The following is a 24,890-nucleotide window of genomic DNA, read 5'->3' as shown; positions in this document are numbered from 1 at the left end:
ATGTCACACGGTAACACAGTAATGCAGTATGGTAACGCGGGGTGTTTTCAAAACATGGAAAGTCTCCTTGTTCTCAGTGGCATCAAGAATTTACAGGGTAAAAACCATGTGCGTTTTTAAAATAGCCAGGTTTACGTACGTGTTTTGCACAGAAGAGGAGAATTTAGGCTAATTCCATGAGCCTGCTGAGGCTAATCATATGTTCTGAAAAGCACAACCCTCACATATCAAGTGGGCTACGGGCAATCTGTTTAAAATATAAGTACAGTTATTCATGGTGGGCTTGGTTAAACTAATGTCGGCGCAGACCGTGATATACAGTCCTGTGAAAAAGTATTTGCCCCCATCCTGAGTTCTTCAGTTTTTGTGTACATCTCGTACGAAATTGTTTCAGAAATGACAGCGAAATCTAAGATAAAACAAAGGCAAGCTGAGTAAATACAAAATACAGTTTATAAATGATAATGTTATTTATTGAAGTAAAAAAAAAAGTTCTCCAATACCAGCTGGGCCCGTGTGGTAATGTATTTGCCCGCGTAGTTACTAATTCCCCAAATCTCTGAAACTGCATTCATAATGGGGTTCAGCTGGACTAGACACAACCAGGCCTGATTACTGCAAACCCTGTTCAATCACATCAACACCTAAATAGAACTTTTTCAACAGCATGAAGTTGGTTAAAAGGTCTTACCCAGTAACACACTATGTCAAAGCTGAAAGAGTTGAAATGATGAAGAAGAAGGTGATTGAAATACATCAGTCTGGGAAGGGTTACAAAGCTGTTTCAAAGGCTCTGGGACTCCAAAGAACCACAGTGAGAGCCATCATCTCCAAATGGAAAAACTCGGCACGTTAATGAACCTTCCCAGAAGTAGCCAACCTTCCAAAATTCCATCAAGAGCACAGCAACGACTCATCCAGGAAGTGACAAAAGAGCCAAAGACAACAATGAAGGACCTACAGGTCTCTCTTGCATCAATAAAGGTCACTGTTCATGACTCCACTATCAGAAAGACACTGGGCACAAATGGCGTCCGTGGAAGAGTGGCGATGTGAAAACCACTGCTAACCCAGAAGAACATTAACGCTCATTTGAACTTTGCCGAAACACACCTTGAAAGTGGAACCGTTTGGAAGACAGGGGTCCCGTTACATCTGGCGTAAACCAAACACCGAATTCGACAAAAAGAACATCATACCTACATGGTGGTGGAAGTGTGATGGTGTGGGGATGCTTTACTGCATCAGGGCCTGGACAACTTGCAATAATTGAGGGAAACATGAATTCTGCTCTCTACCAGGTAAAGGAGAACGTCTGGTCTTCAGTCCGTAAGTTGAATCTCAAACAATTGCAAAGCAGATCCAAAGCATAGGAGTAAATCCTAGTCCTTAAACAAAGTGAAAGACTGATCTCCATAAGTGCAATGGGGCGGGACAACTTTTTTTGCTTCAATAAAAAAATAACTGTATTGTGCGTTTACTCGGGTTGCCTTTGTTTTATGTTGCATTTCGTTTGAAGACCTAAAACTATTCAGTACGAGATATACACAAAAACGGAAGAATACTTTTTCACAGCACTCTACAGAGCATTCAAGTTAAAGTCTGATACACTACTACTCGCCGTACAGCATGCTCGTTCCAGAACGCCGATATTCAGCGTATAGAAGATGCTGCAGATAAGCTGAATGCAAACGTTTTTGTTCTTTCTCCCCCCCTGGGAGATTGTGTTGAAATGTTATGCTCATTACTAGATAGACTACATCTGTCTGGAAGGCAAGAGTCAGGCAGAATTTTTTATTTTATTTTTTTTAAAAACAACTTCGGTAAAATCCTAGCATCCATCTGTGGGTCTAGACTTCCATTCCTTCCTTTCAGTTCTACATACATATCCGATTCGTTTCATCACAATTAAGCTGCTCGACTGAATAATAAGTTAACGCAGAGAGAACTCTTGCAAGTTGAATGACAAATCTTCAGTAATGAGCACAGACGCAGGATGCGTGGATACATACAGTCTGAACAGTGTCCTACTTTCGCATCAAACTTTGTCGTGATGATAGAATAGATCCGTGGAACTATGACTATGAAAAACAGCGTCATGGATACGGACTCTACAACCGTACAGTACTGTATGTAGACACTAAAGGCAAACCCATAGGTCATGTATTGAGTGGAGTTCACTACCAACACTGTACACTCATCTAATATTCATGCCGATTAAAAGGCTTAAGTTTAGAGTCGATTTATTATGTCCGCGATTCATTTCATAAGAGCAACACTGGATAGAACGGAGCTTAAAATCAATGCCTCTCCTCGGTTATGCTTCGTATAATAGCTTTCTGTAGGTTTCCAATTACCGTGACACGCCAGGCTGGCTTTCAGGTAATATCGCATAGTGTAAAGTGCCAAAGAAAAAAAGTCCCAGAGTTCCTCTCGGTCATTACGAATCACACATTTGTATTGATTAACGACAGTAGGGATAGTCCATAGTGACACTTTTAATTGTTTCTCCCTCTCTCGCACCGTGTACATGTCTAACGTTCTCGCTCATTCCATCATTTGTCTGTCTTTCCTTGCTCCCTTTACCCCTGCCTCCCACGACACACGCCAACACCGCCATGATGAACAGGACTTCATGAATAATGCATGAGCTGTCAATCATTCCTTTCCTCTCATCTCATCTCCTCTGCTGCAACCATGAAGGGACACACACACACACACTTCCACCTTCTGTATTCCCACGTCTGTCCCCAACACATTACCAGTCAATGTCCCGAAATGTGTGTGTACACACACACCCGTCAAACACAAGGAGTTCCACGAAATCACATTACGCACAAGGAAAAAGTAATCAATAAATGAAGTGGACAGTCTTCATTATGTACAGTGTGTAGATAGGTCGGGCTGCAAAGTGTGGGTGTGTGTGTGTGTGTTTAATCATTTAACAGAAGTGTCCACTGAGGACAAAACCTGTATAAATAAATATTAGACACTTTTTTCAGTTAGGGAATTAGTCACAGTTCCTTTGTATTTGCCTTCCACATCACTCAGCCCTGTCTTGGAACCACATGAGGATCTACAATCATATAACCTGGTTGGTAAAGCGAACAGAGGGAAGGGAATCGGAGATTATTGAAGACGTTGACGGGAAAGGGCCAATCTCGTATCATGACACAGACTTCTAAGGTTTGCCGAGTTTCATTTTATCGATCGCGGCGCCTAGCGTTCACGTGCCACTTAGATCTGCAGATCCAAATGTGTGGTGGCTTAAAAAGTCCATTATTATCCAAATGCCTTTGCTTTCATCTTCATTAAAAGGATAATACTACATGGTGTCCCGAATGTCTCCATACATAGGAGAAATGAACAATTTTTAGATAAATGTCTTCCAAAATCGTTCATATTTAGTTTATATAATTGTTTTTTTTTGTTTTTCCAGATAGCCTTTACGGACGCCTTTGACGAAAGTAGAACGTATTGAGATCGTTCTCACGGCTGGATCGGGAAGCTGTCGCAAGGTTGCGATGGACTTTAACAGGAAACATGGGGAGTAAATCACACACACACACACACACACACACACACAGCTGTCAAACTTATTAACAAATTCAAAAAGACTGGAAGTGTTGAGGACCGACCGAGAAGTGGACGTCCACCAACATCCACTGACGAAGCCACAACTGATGTGGTGCTGGCAAACTGTACGTACTGTAGTCCCCTATGTGTGGAGACTTTTGGGCCACCCTGTATTTATGTAAACACTGATTTATGTAGCAGACCAGAGGTGACGTTTCATGAGCCTCTTTCTAACCAATGAGGCAATGCTCATTGGTTAGAAATACGTGGCATACAGAGCATTCGACTGAACCTTTGAAATGTTGGTGAATATGGTGCACGTTCGCCTCACACCTCCAGCGTCGGGGGTTCGATTCCCGCCGCTGCCCTGTGTGTGCGGAGATTGCATGTCCTCCCCGTGTTGCAGGGGTTTCCTCTGGGTACTCTGGTTTCCTCCCCCAGTCCAAAGATATGCATGGCATTATCAAAGTACTGTATGAATGTGTATGTGATTGTGTCCTCCGATGGATTGGTACCCCGTCAAGGGTGTACTGCGGCTTGTGCCCCACGCTCCCTGGGATAGGATCCAGGTTCCACTCGACCCTATAGGACAAGCGATACAGACGATGGATGGAGGTATAGAAGGTGCTGCAAATAAGGAGCATGCAACGTTTGTTTTCTCCTGTGAGATTGGATTGGTCAGAAGGTGTTGATTCATTTTCTACAACATAATGGTTCCATGTTATGTTCATATTTAACTGCATTACATTAGTGTACACACAGTGTCAGCACTTTCTACCAGTCAGAGCTATAGAGCTGGAACCTAAGTAAGATTTTTCACAAACTTCGACAAGGTCTCTAACGGTCAAATGTTTAGAGTTGAATCAGATGTGAAATTATTCATTCTTTTTACTCTTTAAAAACCACCCACTTACCGAAGCTCCGCCCCCAGAATTTATAGGAGTTCGACTAGAGTTAGCACCTTAACTAGAGATAGCATTAGCAAGGACTGCCATGACATCAATGTCAAGGTATTAGGACATTCAGCTACTTGAAAGGTGGAGGTAACACTAAAAGACACAAAATACGCATCATACTTTATTATTGATATTCATGAATGCCGCCACTGTACTTTTTTTTCTACTCGATTGGTTATGTAAACCTGGCCGTTCAAACAATTTCAAGCTTGTACATTCCTGTCCCGGAGCAACGTCACTAATTCTCACCCGTAATAAATTACTTCATCTTGGAAAAGTGCTGCCATTGCTTATTCGGGATTTACTGTGTGTGATTTTTTTTTTTTTTTTTTTTTGCTCACAGGAGAATTATCTGGCTGATTGCTCACAGGATAATTATAAGACTGAGAGGAGGGCAGCATGAAGGGGCATTGGGGAGTGTCTATAAATGACTGACAAAAAGCCATCCAAAGACTCAACGTATTCTGAACCGCAAAGTAGTTTTCCAAACAGCTTTCCTCATCCACAAAGATACACTTGAGCTGCGGCCATGGCTTAAACCAGTGCTCACCGACACTCTTCCTTGAGATCTACCTTCTTGTAGGTTTCATCTCCAACCAAAATGTAACACACTTGTGATTTAGATGATCAAGGCGATGATTAGATGGACAGGTAGGCACGATTATGGTTGGAGCTAGTTGAACTCTCCAGGAACAGGGTTGGTGACCACTGCCTCAAACCATAATTTTTTAATCATGCTCTACATATTTTTCCATGTTACTTCCACTAGTAAGAAATTTTTTTAAAAATAGACTATTGGACCTATTTGTCTTCGACAGAGAAAACAAAATAAGCTGGTGAGGGAATGACAGTTTATAGTGATAATGATAGTTTATACTCTATAACATAAGTGATACCTGGAACTAAAGTGTTTTCCAGATGTTCTATTACAATAAACATAACTCTAATTGGACAGAAGGTATGGTGTGTCGTTCTTTAATAAATGAAAGATTGCTAGCTTTTTGGCATATTGCGGTCGCATTTGAGGAGTAGAACACTGCGAGACTCGCAGTTGTACAGTAAGTGATTGATCACCACTGAGGTACTAACACCACCTCGTCACTGATTATTTTCCCATAACAGCATGCCATGTTGTTTTTTTATTCCTTATGGACAGTACTTACAATTACGCTCATTACTTACAAAGCAGTTTATTCTGTACATTACCTTTTCTAAAGTGTTTCTTACCTCATTTAGGAACAATTAAATTTGTATTTCTCGCGATGCTATTGTTAGGCTTTGGCCATTTACCTCAACAGCGAAGAAAACAATATAGGACATGTTATTTGGAGCTTGTGGTGTCGGAAGATGAGCAGCTTTTGGCTGTAGGCTTTGCCAGTTTGTTTAAACTAATTTTGTTATTCTGGATTTAAAGTTTAAAGAAATTTAAAGAGATTATACGCTCGGTATCAGTAGACTCTGCTTGGGAAGAACTGTATTGTATTAACTACTGGACATAATCGTCTACTGTTTACGCCATGAACAATGGCACGTTGCACTAATATTCCAGTTACTGCACACTATATGAAATCGTAGCACATCGGTATGAATCCCGACGCGCATGTACATACAATCTGTAAGCAAAGATTTGGCTTTGACGAACACAATCTTCCATAAGCAGTGTGAATTCACGTTTGAAGACATCTTGGGAAATTCCTCATGGATCCAAGCGGACTACTTTGCATTCCGTTGCAGTGATCCATTTCCAGTAAGGTTTTAAAAGTAGGCAAACGTCCTTAGTCATGTCAAGTAAAATACAAACATTTCATGCCTGGATCTAAACATGATCACGAATTTGAAGACAATAAGGAAAAGTTTGAGATCTCTAAATCTCGACGTCTTCGTCACGAATGCAGAGACGGAGGCGGATGCAGATTCGACGTTTGATAAGAGTACAAACGAAACACTAAAGACACTACACATACGTGGACAGGGGAAAACAAAACAGAAACCAGTACCTAGGACATGGGAGAGCATGCCGTGACGACACGAGATAAATAAAGCCGGACACTGAGTGCTGTACAAATCCTGACTTAAATACATACAGGTGCTCGGTAACCTGAGATGGGATGGGATTCAGGTGCGGGTGGCCATGTGACCATGAAGCAGAGGTGCTGTTGGGAATTGAAGTCCATAGTCTCTTCCGGAGGCTGAGAACAGCCTTAAACCGGGTCTTACACGTACAGCATATGTACTGTTAAAACATTAAACACACGCATCCTTACACCTGGAGTTTAAAGTCAAGCCTCGACATGTATAAAAAAAGACATCAGAATAGAAATCGCAGCCCTCTTAAGAGGGAGGAAATGCCAACAGGATGATTTTCAGAATGACTTTGTCTATGGATAGTCGACTGACCGACTGCACAGTCAGACAGGTCAGCACGGAGCATATGGTAGATCATGACACTGTTTCGACACTGAATGAGGAATGTGCTTAGTCTATATTTCATGCTGTCGGATCTTTATTGAACAAATGGATTAAACAACCAACGTCATCTCTCAATGTCATGCCTCGGACCTCCGGGGCTGGGGGATGGAATCCCGGCTGCACCGTGTGTGTGCAGAAGTTGCATGTTCTCGCCCTGCTTTGGGGGTTTCCTCCTCCCCCCAGTCCAAAGACATGCATTATGGGCTGACTGACATTTCCAAATAGTCTGTAGTGTGTGAATGTGTGCGTTTGTGTCCTGTGATGGTTTGGCACTCCATCCAGGGTGTCCCCCACCAAGTTCCCTGGGATAGGCTCCAGGCTCCCTGTGACCCTGTGTAGGATAAGTGGGATGGATGGATGGATATATATTATTTATATATATATATATATATATATATATATATATATATATATATATATATATATATATATATATATATATATATATATATATATATATATATATACACATACATACACAAACCTAGGGCCTCTAATGAGCTTTGGTATCATATCCCTTCTAAACCTCTTTTGATCAGAACGTTCTAATCCAAATACTTTTCAAAGGGACACATTTTCTGTTCTGTTGCACCAAGAAAACATAGGGGTGGTTCTATGGGAGAACAGTGGAGCTCACTGTCCAGGGCCCCTAAGTGACCAGAGATTAACCCGACATTATGGTGCATCCTGAGTGATCCGAATTATAAGTGGACAATGTTGATTACAGTGTAGTGTGAACGCATGAGCGTCTCGATGCATCCCATACAGCAACAAAGGACGCCTAATTGACCGCTTTTTCGTAGCATCTTCCGTTGTCTCGTCTCCTGTTCGTTTAGAAGTTTCATTTACGAGCCAACCCCGCTTCCTCCAGCGGAAATGACGTGTAAAATCCGATCACGAGTGGTCCCTGGAGACGGATTCAAAATTCCAGGTGTAAATGTCTACGTGCTTCAGCTGTCCACTCGGGATCAGATCACTCAAGACGGATTTTATCACCAGGTGTGATCCGGACCTGAGAGACTTGAATTAAAGGCTGCATTTTCAGACACTGTTTGACACACAGGGTGGCATGGTGGGTGCAGCGGGTAGCGTTCCTGCCTCACAGTGCCAGTTCAAACCTGAGCTTGAGTCACCGTCTGTGTGCGCGCGTTTCGATTGTTCTCTTCGCGTCCATACAAGTTTCCCCGGTGTTCTCTGGTTTCCTCCGCCCTCCAAAATAGGCCAACTGGCTATGTTAAATTCTCTAGGTGTGAATGAGCGTGTGAAATTGTGTGTGCATGCTTCACTGAGACATGGATGCCACCCTGACAAGCATGAAGGTTACTGAGGATAAACAAATGAAGGAAGGAATGGATGTTCAAGTGCCCAGAAATGTGTGCAAGCTCTCAGTTGGCTAAATAGTTGATCCTGGTGTTCGGAACAGCTTCAAGGTTGTATACGAGCCCCTGATCAATTCAGAGCAATAAAGCTGGTAAAAACGGACAGAACCAAAAGGGAAATAAGATCTGAAGACGCCTGGTTCACGTGACCAATCCACCGCGTCCTCGTGCGCCGTAATCCCGCCCACGAGCGACAGAGCCAAGCGCCTGCGTGCGCGCACACACTCGCGCACGCAATCTCGCGCCCAATCGCTCCACCTTGAGACGCGCCGCGAATTCAGAACAAGAGGCAGGAAGCAGAGGCACCGGATACACGCCGCGAGCGCTTATAGCATCAGTGCAATACTAATAATCATCATCATCATCATCCTCACGCGCATGGGTACATTTACCTATGTACAGAGTGAGTCTAAGACAGTGTATTGGTGTGTGTAGTGCATATGTATGAGGCTAGTAATAAAAAGGAAGATCCTTAACAAATTCCCCAGAAATGAAAAACAATACGTGCAATATGACCACAAATGGTCTCGTGGATTGTGCAACATATGCACCAGTGCACGAGCCCGTGCAGCGCTCCTTACTGTTATCACCGATACACTGCACAGAGCCATTACCTCACACCAAAAAAAAAAGGGGGAATGGAGCAAAGCATTACTCCGTTTTGCCTGCCGCACCGTGTGCGTGCGTGCGTTTTGCACACACATACACGCGCGCGCGCACGCACTGTGTTGAGCAGCAGGTGTTGCTTGTCTAACCCGAAGCTTTCGCTCCTAATTAGCACTTCGTCCCCAAAACACTGCAGCCAGTCTTCTTACGCGACACCGCAAACACATAATAATAATAATAATAATAATAATAATAATAATAATAATAATAATAATAATAATACTACATGTATGATTTTGTCCGAATAACCTTCTTTAAATTGTAATACCGGTCCCCTGGACGAGCAGCTCCCTCAGAGGGAGACACCGTCCTATAACCAAGATTGCTTTGACCTTGTGTTTTCACGTCCTCTCTTTCCAACCCGCCAACAAGTCAGTCCCCGTTCTGTATTTAACGCTTATGTAAGGAGTCACCTTGGGATAAATCGATGGCACTTGGTTCAGGTGGCACACCACCGGGCAGCGCAGGGCAATGTCACGCAGCTCGACAGTGTAAAACTAGATCCTGAGGGGACACCGTGGCCGCTCTAATGACCCCTGCGTCTCACAGGTGCTTACAGGCAAAGCCCAAAATCATGCCCGAGCTCCTGCTGTGAGGGGATTATACACGACACGTCCGGAGTAGTGCTGCGCTCAAGGTTTACGCGCCTTACCTTTGTTCGGCTCCTCTTCTCTGTTCAGATACATGGCTCGCGGATCCGCGCGTCGACGCCGGAGACGTTCTGTCGGTGCTTAACTGTACTCCTCCGGTGGGAAACTCTCGCATCCGCGTCTCTCCCTCTCTCCTACTGTCTCTCCGCCGGTCTCTTTTTGAGTGTTTGTGTTGTTGCTCGGCGAGAGGACGCGCTGCGGAGTCCTCCCAGAATTACGCACGGGCAGGTAGTAAGTCTCTCTCTCTCTCTCTCTCTCTGCGTGTGTGTGTGTGTGTGTGTCACATGCACACTCTCTCTCTCTACACTAAGCCTGAGAAAAGAAAAAAATAGGTTTTTAATTCTCAGAAAGAACCTATAGAAGAATGTTTCTGGGGGCACCTTGATGGGTTCCAATCAAGAAACAACCTAAAGAACCAGTTTAAAGAATTTATTTTAAAAAAAATTTTTACACTGTGTGTGTGTGTGTGTGTGTGTGTCAGTCAGACAGGATAGTGCTAAATATTTAGAGAAAGCTGACTAATAGCTCTACACGTATTGTCTCCGTGCGACGGTGCACTCGTGCGAGAGTAGGAGCACTAATTGAAGGGGCGTGGCCTCTTAACCAAGCTCACAACATCGGGCAATTAGAGGCGCGTGCGTGCGTCTCCTGGGTGAGTCTACCCGCTGGGAACGGGCTTTTTCGTGCAGGTGGATCCCACGTGACTCTGCCTTCGTTACACGCACAGCTCTTACCTCATTCACTTCGGCATCATATACAAGTGGGGGAGAGAGAGAGAAAGAGTGAGTGTGTGTGTGAGAGAGAGAGAGAGAGAGAGAGGTAGGCTGTGCGCGCTGTTCATGCCTGTGGAAGGAGATCAGAAGTTTACGCGCCAAAGTGGTGACGTCTAGCGGATTGTGTTTGCTATTGCAATCCGCGTCAGCATCCATACGTGCTGTCCTTTTTGCGGTTTGTTTTTTTTTTTTGGGGGGGGGGGGGTTGGGTTACACTTTGTGCAACCTCCGAGGTTGCTCACACTCACTGTAACAGCACGCATGCGGTGTGTCGGTTATTCTGTGGTAATTGCGTTAGGCTTTGCGCAGCAGTAACCCTGAGCACTTTATAATGCTGTAAGATAGGACTAATGACATCCATTACGTTGCCGAGAGCAGAGCACCTTCCTTTGGAAGTTCTTCATAAACCCGTCTCATTGCTCTGGGACTTTCATCGGTTCCTGAAAAGGAGGTTAGAATAGAATAGAATAAAATAACCCCCTGTCCTGTCCGAACAGGGAAGGAAGATGAGTTTGTCACTTACAGCCATGTATTTGTCTAGGAAGGATTTCAGCTTTCAATAGTCACCTTAGGGTGGCATGTTGGCATGCAGTACTAATACCTCCAGAGTCAGTGGTTCAATCCTGAGCTCGGGTTACTGTCTGTGTTTAGTGTCCGCTTTCCCTGTGTTCGTATGGGTTCTGTCTGGGTTCTCTTGTTTCCTCCCTAATCATGCTGGCAGGTAGATTACCGACCGGTGTTAAAATTACCCCTACGTGTGAATGTGTGTGTGTGTGTGTGTGTGCATGATGCCTTACAATGGACTGGCGTCCCATCCGGTGTGAACTGTCATGCCTCTGACCGAGTGTTCCTGGATTAGCTCCGGCTCCACTGACTACGTTTAGTCCCGCGTCAAATTCTGTTTAAGGTCTATGTTCGGGTTGAAGCCGTATTCCGAATACGATGGTCATATGCGTACAGGCATCTGAATCTACCTGTATACGGGGTTGTTGTAAGTACGCCTGAGTTGCCGTTCCTGAATACCTAGTCTACAGCTAAGCATCTGCTAGCACCCACAATTCCTTGCAGATTGAGCATGCGCATATATCTCCTTTCAGTGGATTTTCTCAATAAGGTGTTTACATGCGAGGAATTTCCGATTAAAACCGGCACATTCCAGGGGCGGGAATCAGAATTTGTGTAACCGCAGTCGTGGACTGGCAACGGACCGGCGTCTCGTCCGGAAAGAATTCTCATGCCCCCCGCCCAGTTCCCGGGATTAGCTCTGGGTCTGCTGCGAAAGCGGACCAAATGAAGAATAACTTTCACAGCTAAGAATGAGATCCTCTCAAAACAAAGCATTACCACAAAATCTTCTATCTAGGAAAGGATTATGTAAGAAAAGTGTGTGTTCTGGACGTGAAGTTCGGCGCAATGTCCCTGCTCGAACTGACTCGACGCGTCTCAGCCAGCTCGCGAGTTCAGTAGTCGGGGCGCCGATCAGGAACTCGGCCATTTTAAAGGGCTGTCTCGATCGCGAAATCCTTCCGGTCCACTAGAACGTCCGCTCCCTAAAAAAAATCCTACAATGCACCGCAAAAACCAGGGCGCATCCATGTGGACTAACTCTCAGCCAACTTCGTTTACCAATACAAGTCGCTTGTTATCGTTGTAGCTCTCGGATGATTACTTGCGTTAGAGATTTTGAACTTCGACGTTCACCAACCTGGATTTTTGGCTTTCTGAAGTGCAGACAGGTATCACTGGATTGAGGATGTCTCTCTCCAACCCCCCAAACCCCCCAATTTATTTGCTCAGTGGAGCACTGGCTTTTAAAGTTATGATATCTCTTAGTTGTCGGGATGCCAAGACAGATGAGGCAGCAATAAAATTAATGGGCCTTGATAGTGATTGCAAGGTAACAAAGTTTGCGAGTATGCAATCTCATCACAAAGTATCTCTCTCGGCTTTAGAGCTTTCCATTAAGAGATGTCGGAGATACGGGCGCACCGGCGCATTTTGGAAACGAAAGGTGCAGACGCGTGGGTCTCGGATCTGTTAAATCCAATGACGAACTGAAATGTCAGGTCGAGGAGAGCTCTTTGTGTGGCACAAACCCAGAACCGGAAATCCTTTACACACTGCACTATTACAGTGACATGAAGCCAGCATGTTCATCATGCGCAGAATGCAGTTTAGTAAATCTGCTGCCTGTAAGGCTTGGCGCTTAGTACGTTCGCCTCGCACCTCCAGGGTTGGGGGTTCGATCACGCCTCCGCCCGGTGTGCATGTTCTCCACGTGCTTCGGGGGTTTCCTCCAGGTACTCCGGTTTCCTCCTCCAGTCCAAAGACTCGTGCTGTAGGCTGATGGGCACTTCGAAATTGTCCATAGTGTGTGAATGTGTGTGCGATTGTGACCTGCGATGGGTTGGCAACCCGTTCAGGGTGCCCCGAGTTCCCTCAGATAGGCTCCAGGCGCCCCACGACCCCGTGTAGGATAAGCTGTATGGAAAATGCATGGATGGGTGCTGCCTGTAAGGATTCTGGGTGCTTGACTATGAAGCAAAAATGGTTGCAAATCCTACTCTTATTTTTATTTTTTTTGGAATTCAAAGCATTTCATCCTCAGATTGTTACCTGAGCCTCGTGTACAGCGGTTGCTATTGACAGGCGTAATGATGTCTGCCGATGTTATTGTGTATCAGTGTATCCGTTATGGCGCTGATGTCATTTTCCCATTTCTACTGCTCCACTTCCTGCAGGATACAGTTACACCAGTACATAAACTCCACAATCCTGGCTCTTTTATGAAAACATCCATATAATCCATTAGCCTTATATGGTATGTACAGTACACCCATTTTATATATATATATATATATATATATGTCTATGTGTGTGTGTGTGTGTGTGTGTGTGTGGTTTCTCAGTGTTGTGGAATAAAAGGAACAATGGAGATAGTTGAAAATCTCTCTCTCTCTCTCTCTCTCTCTCTCTCTCTCTCTCTCTCTCTCTCTCTCTCTGTCAGTTTCTCTCGTCTCTATAAATATTTTCTATGGCTATCTTCTCCTCTCAAAAAGCAGATTTCCATTGATTTCATGACCTATATACACATCACCACCACTCTCCATCTTGCCCCCTACCTCCCCACTCTATGCTTCAGTGGTCACCCCTCTGTCTTCAGATCTTCATCACACTGCCTCTATTTTTTCCCCACTTTCAGCTCTACTTATCTCGTCTGTGTGTTCGTGTTCTCTCTCTCTCTCTCTCTCTCTCTCTCTCTCTCTCTCTCTCTCTCTCTCTCTCTCTCTCTCTCGCCGGAGTGGAAGGGGGGCTAATAATAGTTCAGGGTGGAGGCTTAGAGTGGCCAAGAGACACAAGGAAGGAAATGTTCAATGTTGATTGTATGACTGCAAATACCCACCCACCCACACACTACTAAATTTATATTTTATATATATATATATATATATATATATATATATATATATATATATATATATATATATATATATATATATAACATTAAAAGGAACATGCCATTATGGTCAAGGGCAGCACAATGACAACACGGCACATTAATGGTGACGTATAAGCAGTATATTCTTGACATGGTGAGAGAACCGATGAGGTCAGCTCATATTTCATTGCCAAGGAACCGATTCACGTCCTGACCGGCACTGAGCTCCAAAAAATGTCTGTATTTTAAAAATCTTAATACAGCTGACCCTGAAACACACCCCAGCTGTGAGATGCTATGGTGACGTGCACGCTGGAGCCACATCCTGAAGTGTTACGTTCTAGTTGTGGACGTCACACATCATAATCCAGTGTAATCTCATATGTGACGAGCAGCGGATATGCTGATGTCCAGAGCTGTAATGAACTGTAGCATGAGATGCTGCGCTGTCTGATGAGCCACTTCTAGTGGAGTGTGTGAAACCCGAGCATGAAATAATACCTGAATTCAATAACCACTTGCAAACTGTTTCTCTCTCTCTCACTCACTCTCTCACTCTCTCCCTCTCTCTATCTCTCCCCCTGTCTCACGCTCTTCCTCTCTCTCTCTATCTCTCCCTGTCTCACTCTCTCCCTCTCACTCTCTCTCCCTCTCTCTGTCCCTCCCCTGTCTCACGCTCTTCCTCTCTCTCTCTCTCTCCGTCTCACACTCTTCCTCTCTCTCTCTACCTCTCCCTGTCTCACTCTCTCCCTCTCTCTCTCCCTCTCCCTGTCTCACGCTCTTCCTCTCTCTCTCTATCTCTCCCTGTCTCACTCTCTCCCTCTCTCTCTCTCTCCCTCTCTCTGTCCCTCCCGTCTCACGCTCTTCCTCTTTCCCTCTCTCTCTCCCTCTCTCTACCTCTCTCTCCCTCTCCCTGTCTCACGCTCTTCCTCTCTCTCTCCCTATCCCCGTCTCACTCTCTTCCTCTCTCTCTACCTCTCCCTGTCTCACTCTCTCCCTCTCTCTCTCTCCCTCTCTGTCCCTCCCCGTCTCACGCTCTTCCTCTCTCTCTCTACCTCTCCCTGTCTCACACTCTTCCTCTCTCTCTACCTCTCCCTGTCTCACTCTCTCCCTCTCTCTCTCTCCCTCTCTGTCCCTCCCCGTCTCACACTCTTCCTCTCTCTCTCTACCTCTCCCTGTCTCACTCTCTTCCTCTCTCTCTCTACCTCTCCCTGTCTCACTCTCTCCCTCTCTCTCTCTCCCTCTCTGTCCCTCCCCGTCTCATGCTCTTCCTCTCTCTCTCTATCTCTCCCTGTCTCACTCTCTCCCTCTCTCTCTCTCCCTCTCTCTGTCCCTCCCCTGTCTCACGCACTTCCTCACTCTCTCCCTCTCTCTCTCTCTCTCTCCTCCCCTCCCTCTCCCTCCTCCCCTCCCTCTCCCTCCCACTCTCACTCTCATCAGTGTGCATGCGAGTGTATTTATCTCTCTTTCCTTTCCATGAGGAATTCAAACTATTGCTAATTACCGGATATATTTGCCAGTGGTTAAAACAGTGACGTACTTTTATTCTCTAGCTATGTCATTTTTCACCGAAGTTTCCCTCCCCCTTGTTAAATTAATACCGGGTACTCATTTTGCTGTTTAGAAATATTATGAACGTTCCAGTAAATTAAGGGAATGTGCCAAACACCCCCCCCCCCCCCCACCCGCCCCCCGCCACCCACCCCCCCGCCACATACACACGCACGCACACACAATTACTGTCATTATTTATTTATTATATGATCTTAAAATCTTACTATCCTTAGACATAGCTACCCCTGTACAGCACTTTGGTCAATCAAAGTTGTTGCGAAGCTGCTACACTGTCTGACCAAAAGTATGTGGACACCTGACCACCACAGCTTGTTGAAAATCCCGTAACAGAAATTTAGTCTCCACTTTCCTGTTATAATAAGCTCCGCTCTTCTGGGAAGGCTTTCCTCTAGATTTTGGAGCATGGCTGTGTGGATTTGTGATCATTCAGCTACAAGAGCATTAGTGAGGTCAGGCACCGAGGTCTGGGGTGCAGTCGGGGTTCCAGTTCATCCCAAAGATGTTCAATGGGGATGAGGTCAGGGGATCTATGCAGGACACTCGAGTTCTTCTGCTCCAACCAACTCCAAACCATGTCTTCAATGTAACTGTTCGAATTCAGACTGATTCCATCTCGTGTTGCAAGACTAACTGGGATGGAAACGAACCAATAGGGCAGAGTAATATAGTCGTAATATTCCGTCGCGCTGGAGCGCCATCTTGTGGAACAGAGCATTACACACACACATACACACACCCCCCATGACCTTGACTAACTAGAAGTCTGTCAGTCTGTCACTCAAGCAGGCAAGGGACTCATGGCAAAACCCATTTTATTGAACGAGCATCTCTGACACAGGAACACAACACTTTGTCTCTTCATGTTTCACATGGAAAACGACGAGGGTTTACGTCTTTAATATTCACTGCATTGATAAATAAAAGTCCCCATCGCACAGAGTAGAGAAAGAGGGCTGTCAGACGGTGTGTTTTAAAGTGTTTCATTGCACCATTTCCTCTTGGAGGAAGAAAACAAGGTGTTCGGAGTGAGACGTGCCGTTCCTACAGCCTGCAACGCAATCAGCAAAAGCTGCATTACACACTAGAGCTGCAGATATCCGACAGGTTACTCCTCCTGTTCGTAGCGTCTCTTTATTATTATTATCATCATTATCATTATTATTATTGCATATAAGTAAGCTGGTCAGAATGTACTCACATCATATGTATTCAACTCTTAAACAACTAACATCTAAACTACTAGACTAAATGGGAATCTTTAACATTTGGTAATAATATTCAAAGGTCTATTCTCTGGATTCCTTATTATTAGGTTTAAAATACATCATGGACCGCAATACATCATTTATAGTCTATACAATTGTGCGACTATTTAAAAAAAAAAAAAAAAAGAGCACAAATTAGATCTAATTTAGATATATTAACACTACAGTAATTTACTAATTTATTAAACATTATATGGACTATATCAGAGGTTTTTAACTGTAGTGTACTATACGTTAATAAGAGGTTACTTGTACGTCTGTGTGTGTGTGTGTGTGAGTGTGTGAGTGAGTGAGAGTGTGCACGCAAGTGTAAAGCTTGTGCCTGATCATTCTTTGTGCTTTTTTTTTTTGCTTCTTTGTGATTATAAATAAACTTTTTTTTTTTTTTTGGTGTTCAGCCCTCCATCTGCTATACGTCTCCGTCCAGGACAAGAGGGAATGCAGGACAGATCGGAGAGTCAGTGAGGGAAAGTGAAGGACAGATATAAAAATTTAACATCACAATAAGCGACAGTCACATACACGCAAACGTAAACGCACACGCCACACCCGCCATACACAACCCCACAGGATATACTATTAAGTTTCACTTCACCATCAGTTCACAACTGATAAAAAAAAAACAAAAAAAAAAACAATCAGACATCATCACAGTTACTACAGAGATTTAAAAAAAAAAAATCTCTTTTTACAATCTGGAATTAAAACATCAGTAATCACATGACATTAAGAATTGAAACACAAATTAATGGAAGAAATAATAATAATCACAGTTATGCAAAGAATCAAATATCACAAAAGAGCATTTGGAATGTGCTGGAAAAGAGCAAACGATAACACAAGCGAGCCGGAAGAGGAATTCGAAGGAGCACAAGGCAAACATGGAGAACAAGGTCAGAGGGTCACTGAGACACATTCACGAAGCTTTTCGATTGAGACTGAACATGTTCACAAGAAAGGAGTAAAGCAACAGACTGCAAAGAAACCGCCGACACGGCGCAATAAGAAGGCGGACCATGTAAACAATCTTCCGCTGTCCCGACTTTGCAGCTGTCTGACCCAAAAACTGTAGTGAATAATAACTGTAGTAAATAAATAACTGCATGGTGGTATTAAATAACTCAAACTATTCTTGTCTAAAGGGTTCATCAGTACCAGCAGGCAGTGAACCAGATTCACATAAAACGCTTTCAGCTTCCCAGTTTCCAATTCACTGTAAAGAGTAAAGAGCTCCGCTTAAATGGCTTTTTCCTGTCGGGCGTGCTAATGCTAATGCTAAACAGCTCATCTACAGAGAAGGAGGCAGGCAGCAGGTCTCAGGAGCATTGGTGTATTGAGTAGGGATTTGGTCCAGGTTTGTTTCGTAGTCATAAAACTGTCTCTCTCTCGCGCGCGCTCTCGCGCTCTCTCGCGCTCTGCAAGAGAGCGTCATGAAAAAGCCTACGAATGGTCATGGTTTAGGGCTGGGCGATATACCGATATCATGTCCATATCGTGATGAATGATTACGTGATACACTTTTCTGAGATATCGTCGGTATGGTGACGTTTATTTGATTTTTTCTTACGTTTTGAATCATTATAAATGAAATGTTCCGGAATGGATGACTTTTTTTCATCTTAGTCTTGTTTGTCTTTGCAGGTATTAAAGAAAAATATCGTCAAAGCCCGTTTAATGTTGTTTCGTTTATTTTAGTGGTGCAGACAGTTTGATAGCTAAATGATGTATCCTGATGCGCATCGTGTATCGTAGAAATGCCCTCAAGTATCGTGATATGATATTATCGTCATCACCCAGCCCTACCATCCTTGCATATATATATATATATATACATACACACACACACACACACAGGTGCATCTCAAAAAATTTGAATATCGTGGAAAAGTTCGTTTTTTCCGTAATTTATATTATGTTCTAGATTCGTTACACATAAAGTGAAATATTTCAAGCCTTTTTTTCGTTCTAATCGCGGTGATTACGGCTCACAGAAATCAAACATCCAGAATCTCAAAATATTACAATAAAGAATTGATAATACAGATACTGGATTTTTGATTTCCGTGAGCTGTAAGTCACCGAGTTTAGAACAAAAAAAGACTTGAAATATTTCACTTTATGTGTAATGAATCTAAAACATATGAAAGTGTGTGTGTATGTGTGTGTGTGTATATAGATATATAGATATAGATATTGAGATAGATAGATAGATATACACACATGTATAGCGAGACAGCTCGAGAGCTCAGACTAACAGCTGCACAAACATTCGAACGCTGTTCCGATTTCATCAGCACTTATTCTAGCCAACAGCAGAACTCTTTCTGTTTGGAAAGTCTGTACTTCATCTGGACAGTGAGAAATGCACCAACTGTTCCAGTTTCACATGGGGCGGCCTTTCAGATCTAACGCTCCTGGATTCAAATACCGTTCAGAAAAAATTATTTTTTTAAAGAGAGCATGAGGAAGGGGGTAGGGAAGTGTGCAAAATAAGCTACCATGTACACAACAAAATCAAAAATACAATCTGCACATATTCATTAAACACTTAATACAGACAATAAAACAACTAATACAAATATATCATATATAATAATATATACGTGTGTGTATTGTGTATATATATAGTAAGGAATCTCGATAAATATGATTTCGCTCCCAGCAGATAAGACAGAATATTTTTGAAACCTCACTCAGCATGTGCTTTTGCCCTTTCACTACACAGCATTGAAAAGACATCATATGATTAGCTATCACTCTTCAAAGTCACCTTCATCTCTCGCTGGCCAATAAGAGCCAATACAACTCACCGTGTGCACGCAATGCATAGCAGGGGGGGGCTGAGATACGAGAAAGAAAAAAAATACTACGCTAACGAACTTCATCGAGCTTTCACTGGTTCACAAAAACAAAGACCATCCTAAAATGGCAGCGTGCTGTATCCAGAGTCGCTTTAGTCATTTTGTCCGTTTTTAAGACAGCGTATTCTGCATGGCAGTTGGTCCAGGAATCTCCAAATATTCTCTACTCATAAAGGATAATTATCCAGTTGCTTTGGATCTGGTTTGTGTGGTAAAAGAACTCAAGATAACGCTACAGCGTTAAAAGCCTGTACTGCAGGAGAAGTGAAATGGGATTCAATTCGATGTGCTCTAATTACGCTAACAATGACTAACGCTACAAAGAACAGACTGGTGCTCTTTTATAAAAACGGACGGCTCGGCACGCAACGCCTTTTAACCGCCGTTCTCCTTTACTCAAAAGCCAGCTAGCAGCCAGCTACTGTAATAAGACTTTAAACACCGGCTCATGAGAGCAAGTCTGCTGCCAATCCAAGCAGGATCTGTGATTACACACAGGCAGTGTTTGTGCTTTCGGGGAATTTTTTTTTTTTACTCCTTTTTTTTTTTTTAAACTTAGCGCAAGGATCACTAGGCGAAAAAGAAAACCGCCTGAGCAAATTTTCTCAAAAATATCATTAACTATAATCAGCCCTGATGTGGTTACTCTCGGAATATGTACGAAGTCGACGACAGCAATTCAGTTTTCTGTGACGGGTCTTAGTGCAAGGGCTCGCTCCAGCCAGCGGGGAGCTGGTAAGCGGAGTAGGATTACAACTAACGAGTCAAACTGGAAACTGCTACTCATAGCTCTTCGTGACAAAGCCGTAGCACGCGTTCGGGTTATTCAAACAGAACTGCTCTCCGTGACGTAGCGCGTAATGGACCGTCTCTGCACAGATGGAAAAGCTGTAGTGTGAGATGGCTCTAGCTGATATGAGTCATCTGCACTCATCAGACTCAAGGCTCAGCATCAGTGTGTGTGTGTGTGTGTGTGTGTGTGTGTGTGTGTGTGTGTGTGTGTGTGTTTACTCAGACCTGCAGTCAGTCTGAGACTGTAAACGGCTATCGCATCACACACACACACACACACAAAACCTTCGCAAATTAATTATGTCTCAAGGTCATTCAAGGCCAAACAAAACATTCTAGGCTTGTGAGAATTCATATCACAATAATGGGAAGCAATTCATTAAAGTGCCCCCCCCACACCCACCCCCACCCCATACGTTATTAAAATCACTGTTTAAGTTTATAAAATCCCAATTTGAGTTGAGACTCTCCATAAACCGTATTTCACGACCCGTGCTTCAGCTGAGGACTCACAGGCGCCCGTCAGAATTTGGGAATTTGGCGAAATAAAACCTCTTCTCATCACCATTTGATTGTCACATTCATCCCGGACGAAACGTACAGTACATTCCAATAAAATCAACACAACGATAAAAAACGAACAGACAACAAATAAAAACCCCTCCAGGCAACACGTTCGGTCGAGGCGGAGGCAGCAGGGAAGAGGTCTTAACTGGTGCAGTGTAGATGGGAAGGCAGAAAGCAGAACGGATTGCTTAATTGTTCCGCTTGGGTAAAAAGCTGAGGATATATTCACCGACACCCAGGAAGTAGACGACCTGAGCGATCCCGAAGAGCGGCGCGATGACGAGAGCGCGGCAGTACGCGCCTTTCAGGAAGGCGGAGGGACCTTCTTTACGCAGAATCTTGCTGTAGTGGACAAGACAGTTGAGTAGGAGGGACATTAGACATAGATCTGATGCATCTATACAATCAGAGAACCTCTGCCTGGTGACTACAGTAATTACCACAGCTCCTAGTGATGGTAAAAACATGATACAGCTAGCACATGTGAGCAGAAATGAAATGTGATATTATTAATACCAGGTTTATTGTACCGTAGCATAGATGAGATTGTTCTAGAAACGCCGCTGTTGAGCTGCACTGTGTGCTATTGCAGTAGGCAGATATCATGCCTAGTTTATACAAAAAGCATCGCGTGGTTTTAAGTAGTCTAGGTTATCTGAACGAGGACATTTTTAGAAAGAGATGTAAAATAGTGCGCGGTTGGGTTTTTTAGGCTATAGAGTTTAAACTGATTCACTGAATCAATTTAATTTTGGTATTATTATTATTATTATTATTATTATTATTCCTATTAGTATTAGTAAACCTTTTCTTATAAGGAGGCCAAGCACCAAAGGTAAGTAAGCACCCTATTGTTATTCTACCTTTTCTTCTTATTCTTCTTCTGCTGCTGCTTCTTCTAGGCTAGGGTCGTCTATGGCAACCCGTAGAACCATCCGGTAAACAGTTGTGAAATTTGGTACGTTGATTGCGGAGGGTCTAAGGAACATTCTGACCAACGCACTAGCGTCACCATCTGGTCAAATTTGGGCCCAATTTGGAAGTATGTTTATGGTCATAACTTTTGAACCGTGTCCAAAATTTAAAAGGCATCCCAGGACTCCCTGGGTCGAGGTGAGTTCAACACACCCTATGACAATCATTTCCACCTCATTAGATTTTCCGCCATCTTGGATTTTGTCAAAAGTTTTTGTTTTTTCGCTACTCCTACAAATTTTGTCCAATCATGACCAAATCTGGCTCACGTCATCTTCAGAGTAAGCCTCATAAAAGTTCTTTTAAAAGTAAGAATTTTGAACGCTCCAAACGGTATGCAGCAAATTTCATGCCAGCACCACCTACTGGTCAAAAGTTACAATAGCATGCCAAAAATGGTTACGTCTAACCGCTTATTATGCTACTCCTCCTCCAAATTTTGTCCCAATCTTCACCAAATCTGCCTCACATCATCTTGAGACATGTCTAAACTTGGATAAAGTGGGGAAAAAGGCCTGAGAATGATGAGGGAGAAAAAAAGATGTTTTAAAGAAAAAATTCAGGTCAGAGCAGTAGCAATCATGACCTCAGGTCAAAGTAGCAACTAACACCACAAGAGTCCATCTGGACCTTTCCTCCTACAGTCAGAGAATTCCACCTCTGTCTGTGGTCAAAACACACACATCATGAGTGAAATTACAAATCATTCTTGAATCCTTTTTTCCTAAAGTTAGGACTCTTCTTTCCTGTGATCGCTTGGGAAAAATTGTAGTGCGTCTGTGAATGTGCGGCTCACGGCAAGTCTCGGTGCTTGGCCCCTAAAATTGCTGCTTGCAGCTTTTATTATTATTATTATTATTATTATTATTATTATTACCGAAATATGTGTAAAACACATGGCTTGAATGCCATTGCTTGTGGATGTTTCATATCTAATCTAGGACACCCTCCCCTAATCCTGGAGCAAGGAGAATGCTTTGTGACCTGTGAGGAGTCTTCAGGTCTTCATATTAAATTGTTTTAATTGTTTGTTTTTTTCTCAGACAATGATGAGATTCCTTCTTTTCTTACTCACTATAACAAGCCAGATTTCTCCTTTTCTTCTTCTTAATGTGTACGTCATACGGCCAAAAGTTTGTGGACACCTGACCATCACACCCATATGTGGTTCTTCCCCAAACTGTCCAACAGCAAAGCTGGAAGCACAAAATGATCTAGAATGTCTTTGGACGCTGCAGAATTACAGTTTCCCTTCACTGGAACTAAGAGGCGCGAACCTGTTCCAGCCTGACGATGCTCCAGTGCACAAAGCGATCTCCATGAAGACATGGTTTGCCAAGGTTGAGCTTGGACCTTAACCCCACTGAACACCTTTGGGATGAACTGGAACAGACCTCCTCATGAAACATCAGTACCTGATCTCATTAATACTCTTGTACCTGAATGAACACAAATCCCCACATCCACACTCCAAAATCTAATGGAAAGCCTTCCTAGAATCGTGGAGGTTATTATAGCAGCAAAGTGGGGACTAAAGCTGGAATGGGAACACATATTGCTGTGATGATCAGGTGTCTACATATTTTTGGCTGTACACATAGTGTACAGTATATATGAAGAAAATCTAACATTTGATTGGAGGATTCCAGGGAATTTCTAGCTGTATGTCTCATACATGGCTTAATTTGCTCGTTTATTATAAGACAGCCACAATTCTGCAAGTCTGATATCATACAGTACATGTTGAGAAGGTCGGTGATGGTGGTCCTGCTCTTGAATCGTCATTCATAACTTTAATATAGAAGATCTGGCTAAGGGGATTCAGTCCTATGCAGAACAGTACTTTTAGTATTTTATTTCTGATCTGGCTTGCAGTTCCCAAATATCGCATTTCATCACTTATCTTAATCATTTATACTAATAACTCTCAAACGAGTCCTCAGGGCCCCCAAATGGACAACATTTTTTTCCCCCCTCTGTCCACATGTGAGTCGTTAGCAAAAATATGAGCACTCCGAGGACACGTCGGAGAACCACTCGCTCGGGCAAAAAATTTTGAAATGGTGCTCATTTGGAAATAATGTTAACAATTGCTGGAACAAAACCAGTGTAAGAACTGCCCACTCGTATATTATCAGATAACAGAAACCGACGGATCAATTCTGACCTTCGCCTGACGATATACGCGAGTCGGACATCACTCTGAGTAGCCAATGAGAACAAAGAGAGATTGAAGTCACCTGATGCAGTCAGTCACGCCGCTGTATGTGTCCTCCTGACTGCCACGTGTTAGCGACTGCAGCCTGGTTTTTATCACTGTATTGCAAAACAAAACACACACACACACACACACACACACACACACACACACACACACACATACATACATAAAGACTATTCAGTGTTGCATGTAATGTTGCATAAGACCTCTAGATAACCTGTATCTCTATCCCGAACCCCAGTATTTAGCTGCCACACATCCAGGGGTGGTCCAGAAGCCGATAAATTACAGGGAAATACGCGTGACACCCTTTGAGGCGGCTGAAGAGACAGAGGACGTATCCGTTTCTCAGTAAGAGACAAGCTGTATTCGTGTCTGAGTAACTCTTTTTACACAAAGCCAAAAAAAAGAAAGGAATTTCCACCTGTTTTGGGGCGCCCGTGTCCAGCGTTACAGTTATTTATAATATCACACTCCACAGTAGTGGTTAATGACTGATATGAAAGTAGACACTCGAGGCTTTAATTAGCAGTTTTTCATAGCCATTTCTTTTTTTCCCTAGCCGACTTGGTTTAAACGCTAATGTTATTTGATTGTGGAAGATCTATACGGCGCTGGACCACCGAAAAAGCTACAGTGCTGTCAGTTTTATCTCTGTACCAGTGTTACTGTGGAGAGGTGTGAATTGTTCGCCCGGTATGGGGGCTCAAACCCCTCCCGTTTCCC

At 43.5% G+C, this 24,890-nt stretch overlaps 2 protein-coding genes across 3 annotated transcripts in view; both read right to left on the bottom strand.

Moving 5' to 3' along the window:
- The window catches only part of LOC124628858 (synaptotagmin-7), an 83,867-nt gene extending 73,520 nt beyond the window's left edge, over positions 1–10,347 (bottom strand). The window contains exon 1 of the mRNA XM_047159808.2: positions 9,699–10,347. Within this exon, the coding sequence (XP_047015764.1) occupies positions 9,699–9,732 (34 nt within the window). The 5' untranslated portion in view covers positions 9,733–10,347. The remainder of the gene's footprint in view (positions 1–9,698) is intronic.
- Positions 10,348–16,278: 5,931 nt separating this feature from the next.
- slc25a22a (solute carrier family 25 member 22a) overlaps positions 16,279–24,890 on the bottom strand; it is a 30,821-nt gene continuing 22,209 nt past the window's right edge. For both annotated transcript variants that reach the window (XM_053685941.1, XM_017484968.3), the window contains 2 exons: positions 24,184–24,259; positions 16,279–21,310 (listed from right to left, as the gene is read on the bottom strand). In XM_053685941.1, the coding sequence (XP_053541916.1) occupies positions 21,157–21,310; positions 24,184–24,259 (230 nt within the window). In that variant the 3' untranslated portion in view covers positions 16,279–21,156. The remainder of the gene's footprint in view (positions 21,311–24,183; positions 24,260–24,890) is intronic.

The sequence above is a fragment of the Ictalurus punctatus genome, chromosome 14, assembly GCF_001660625.3.
Source record: "Ictalurus punctatus breed USDA103 chromosome 14, Coco_2.0, whole genome shotgun sequence".
Classification (NCBI taxonomy): Eukaryota; Metazoa; Chordata; class Actinopteri; order Siluriformes; family Ictaluridae; genus Ictalurus; species Ictalurus punctatus.
The sequence above is the reverse complement of the archived record's forward strand: the minus strand, read 5'-3'. Positions and strand labels throughout refer to the sequence as shown.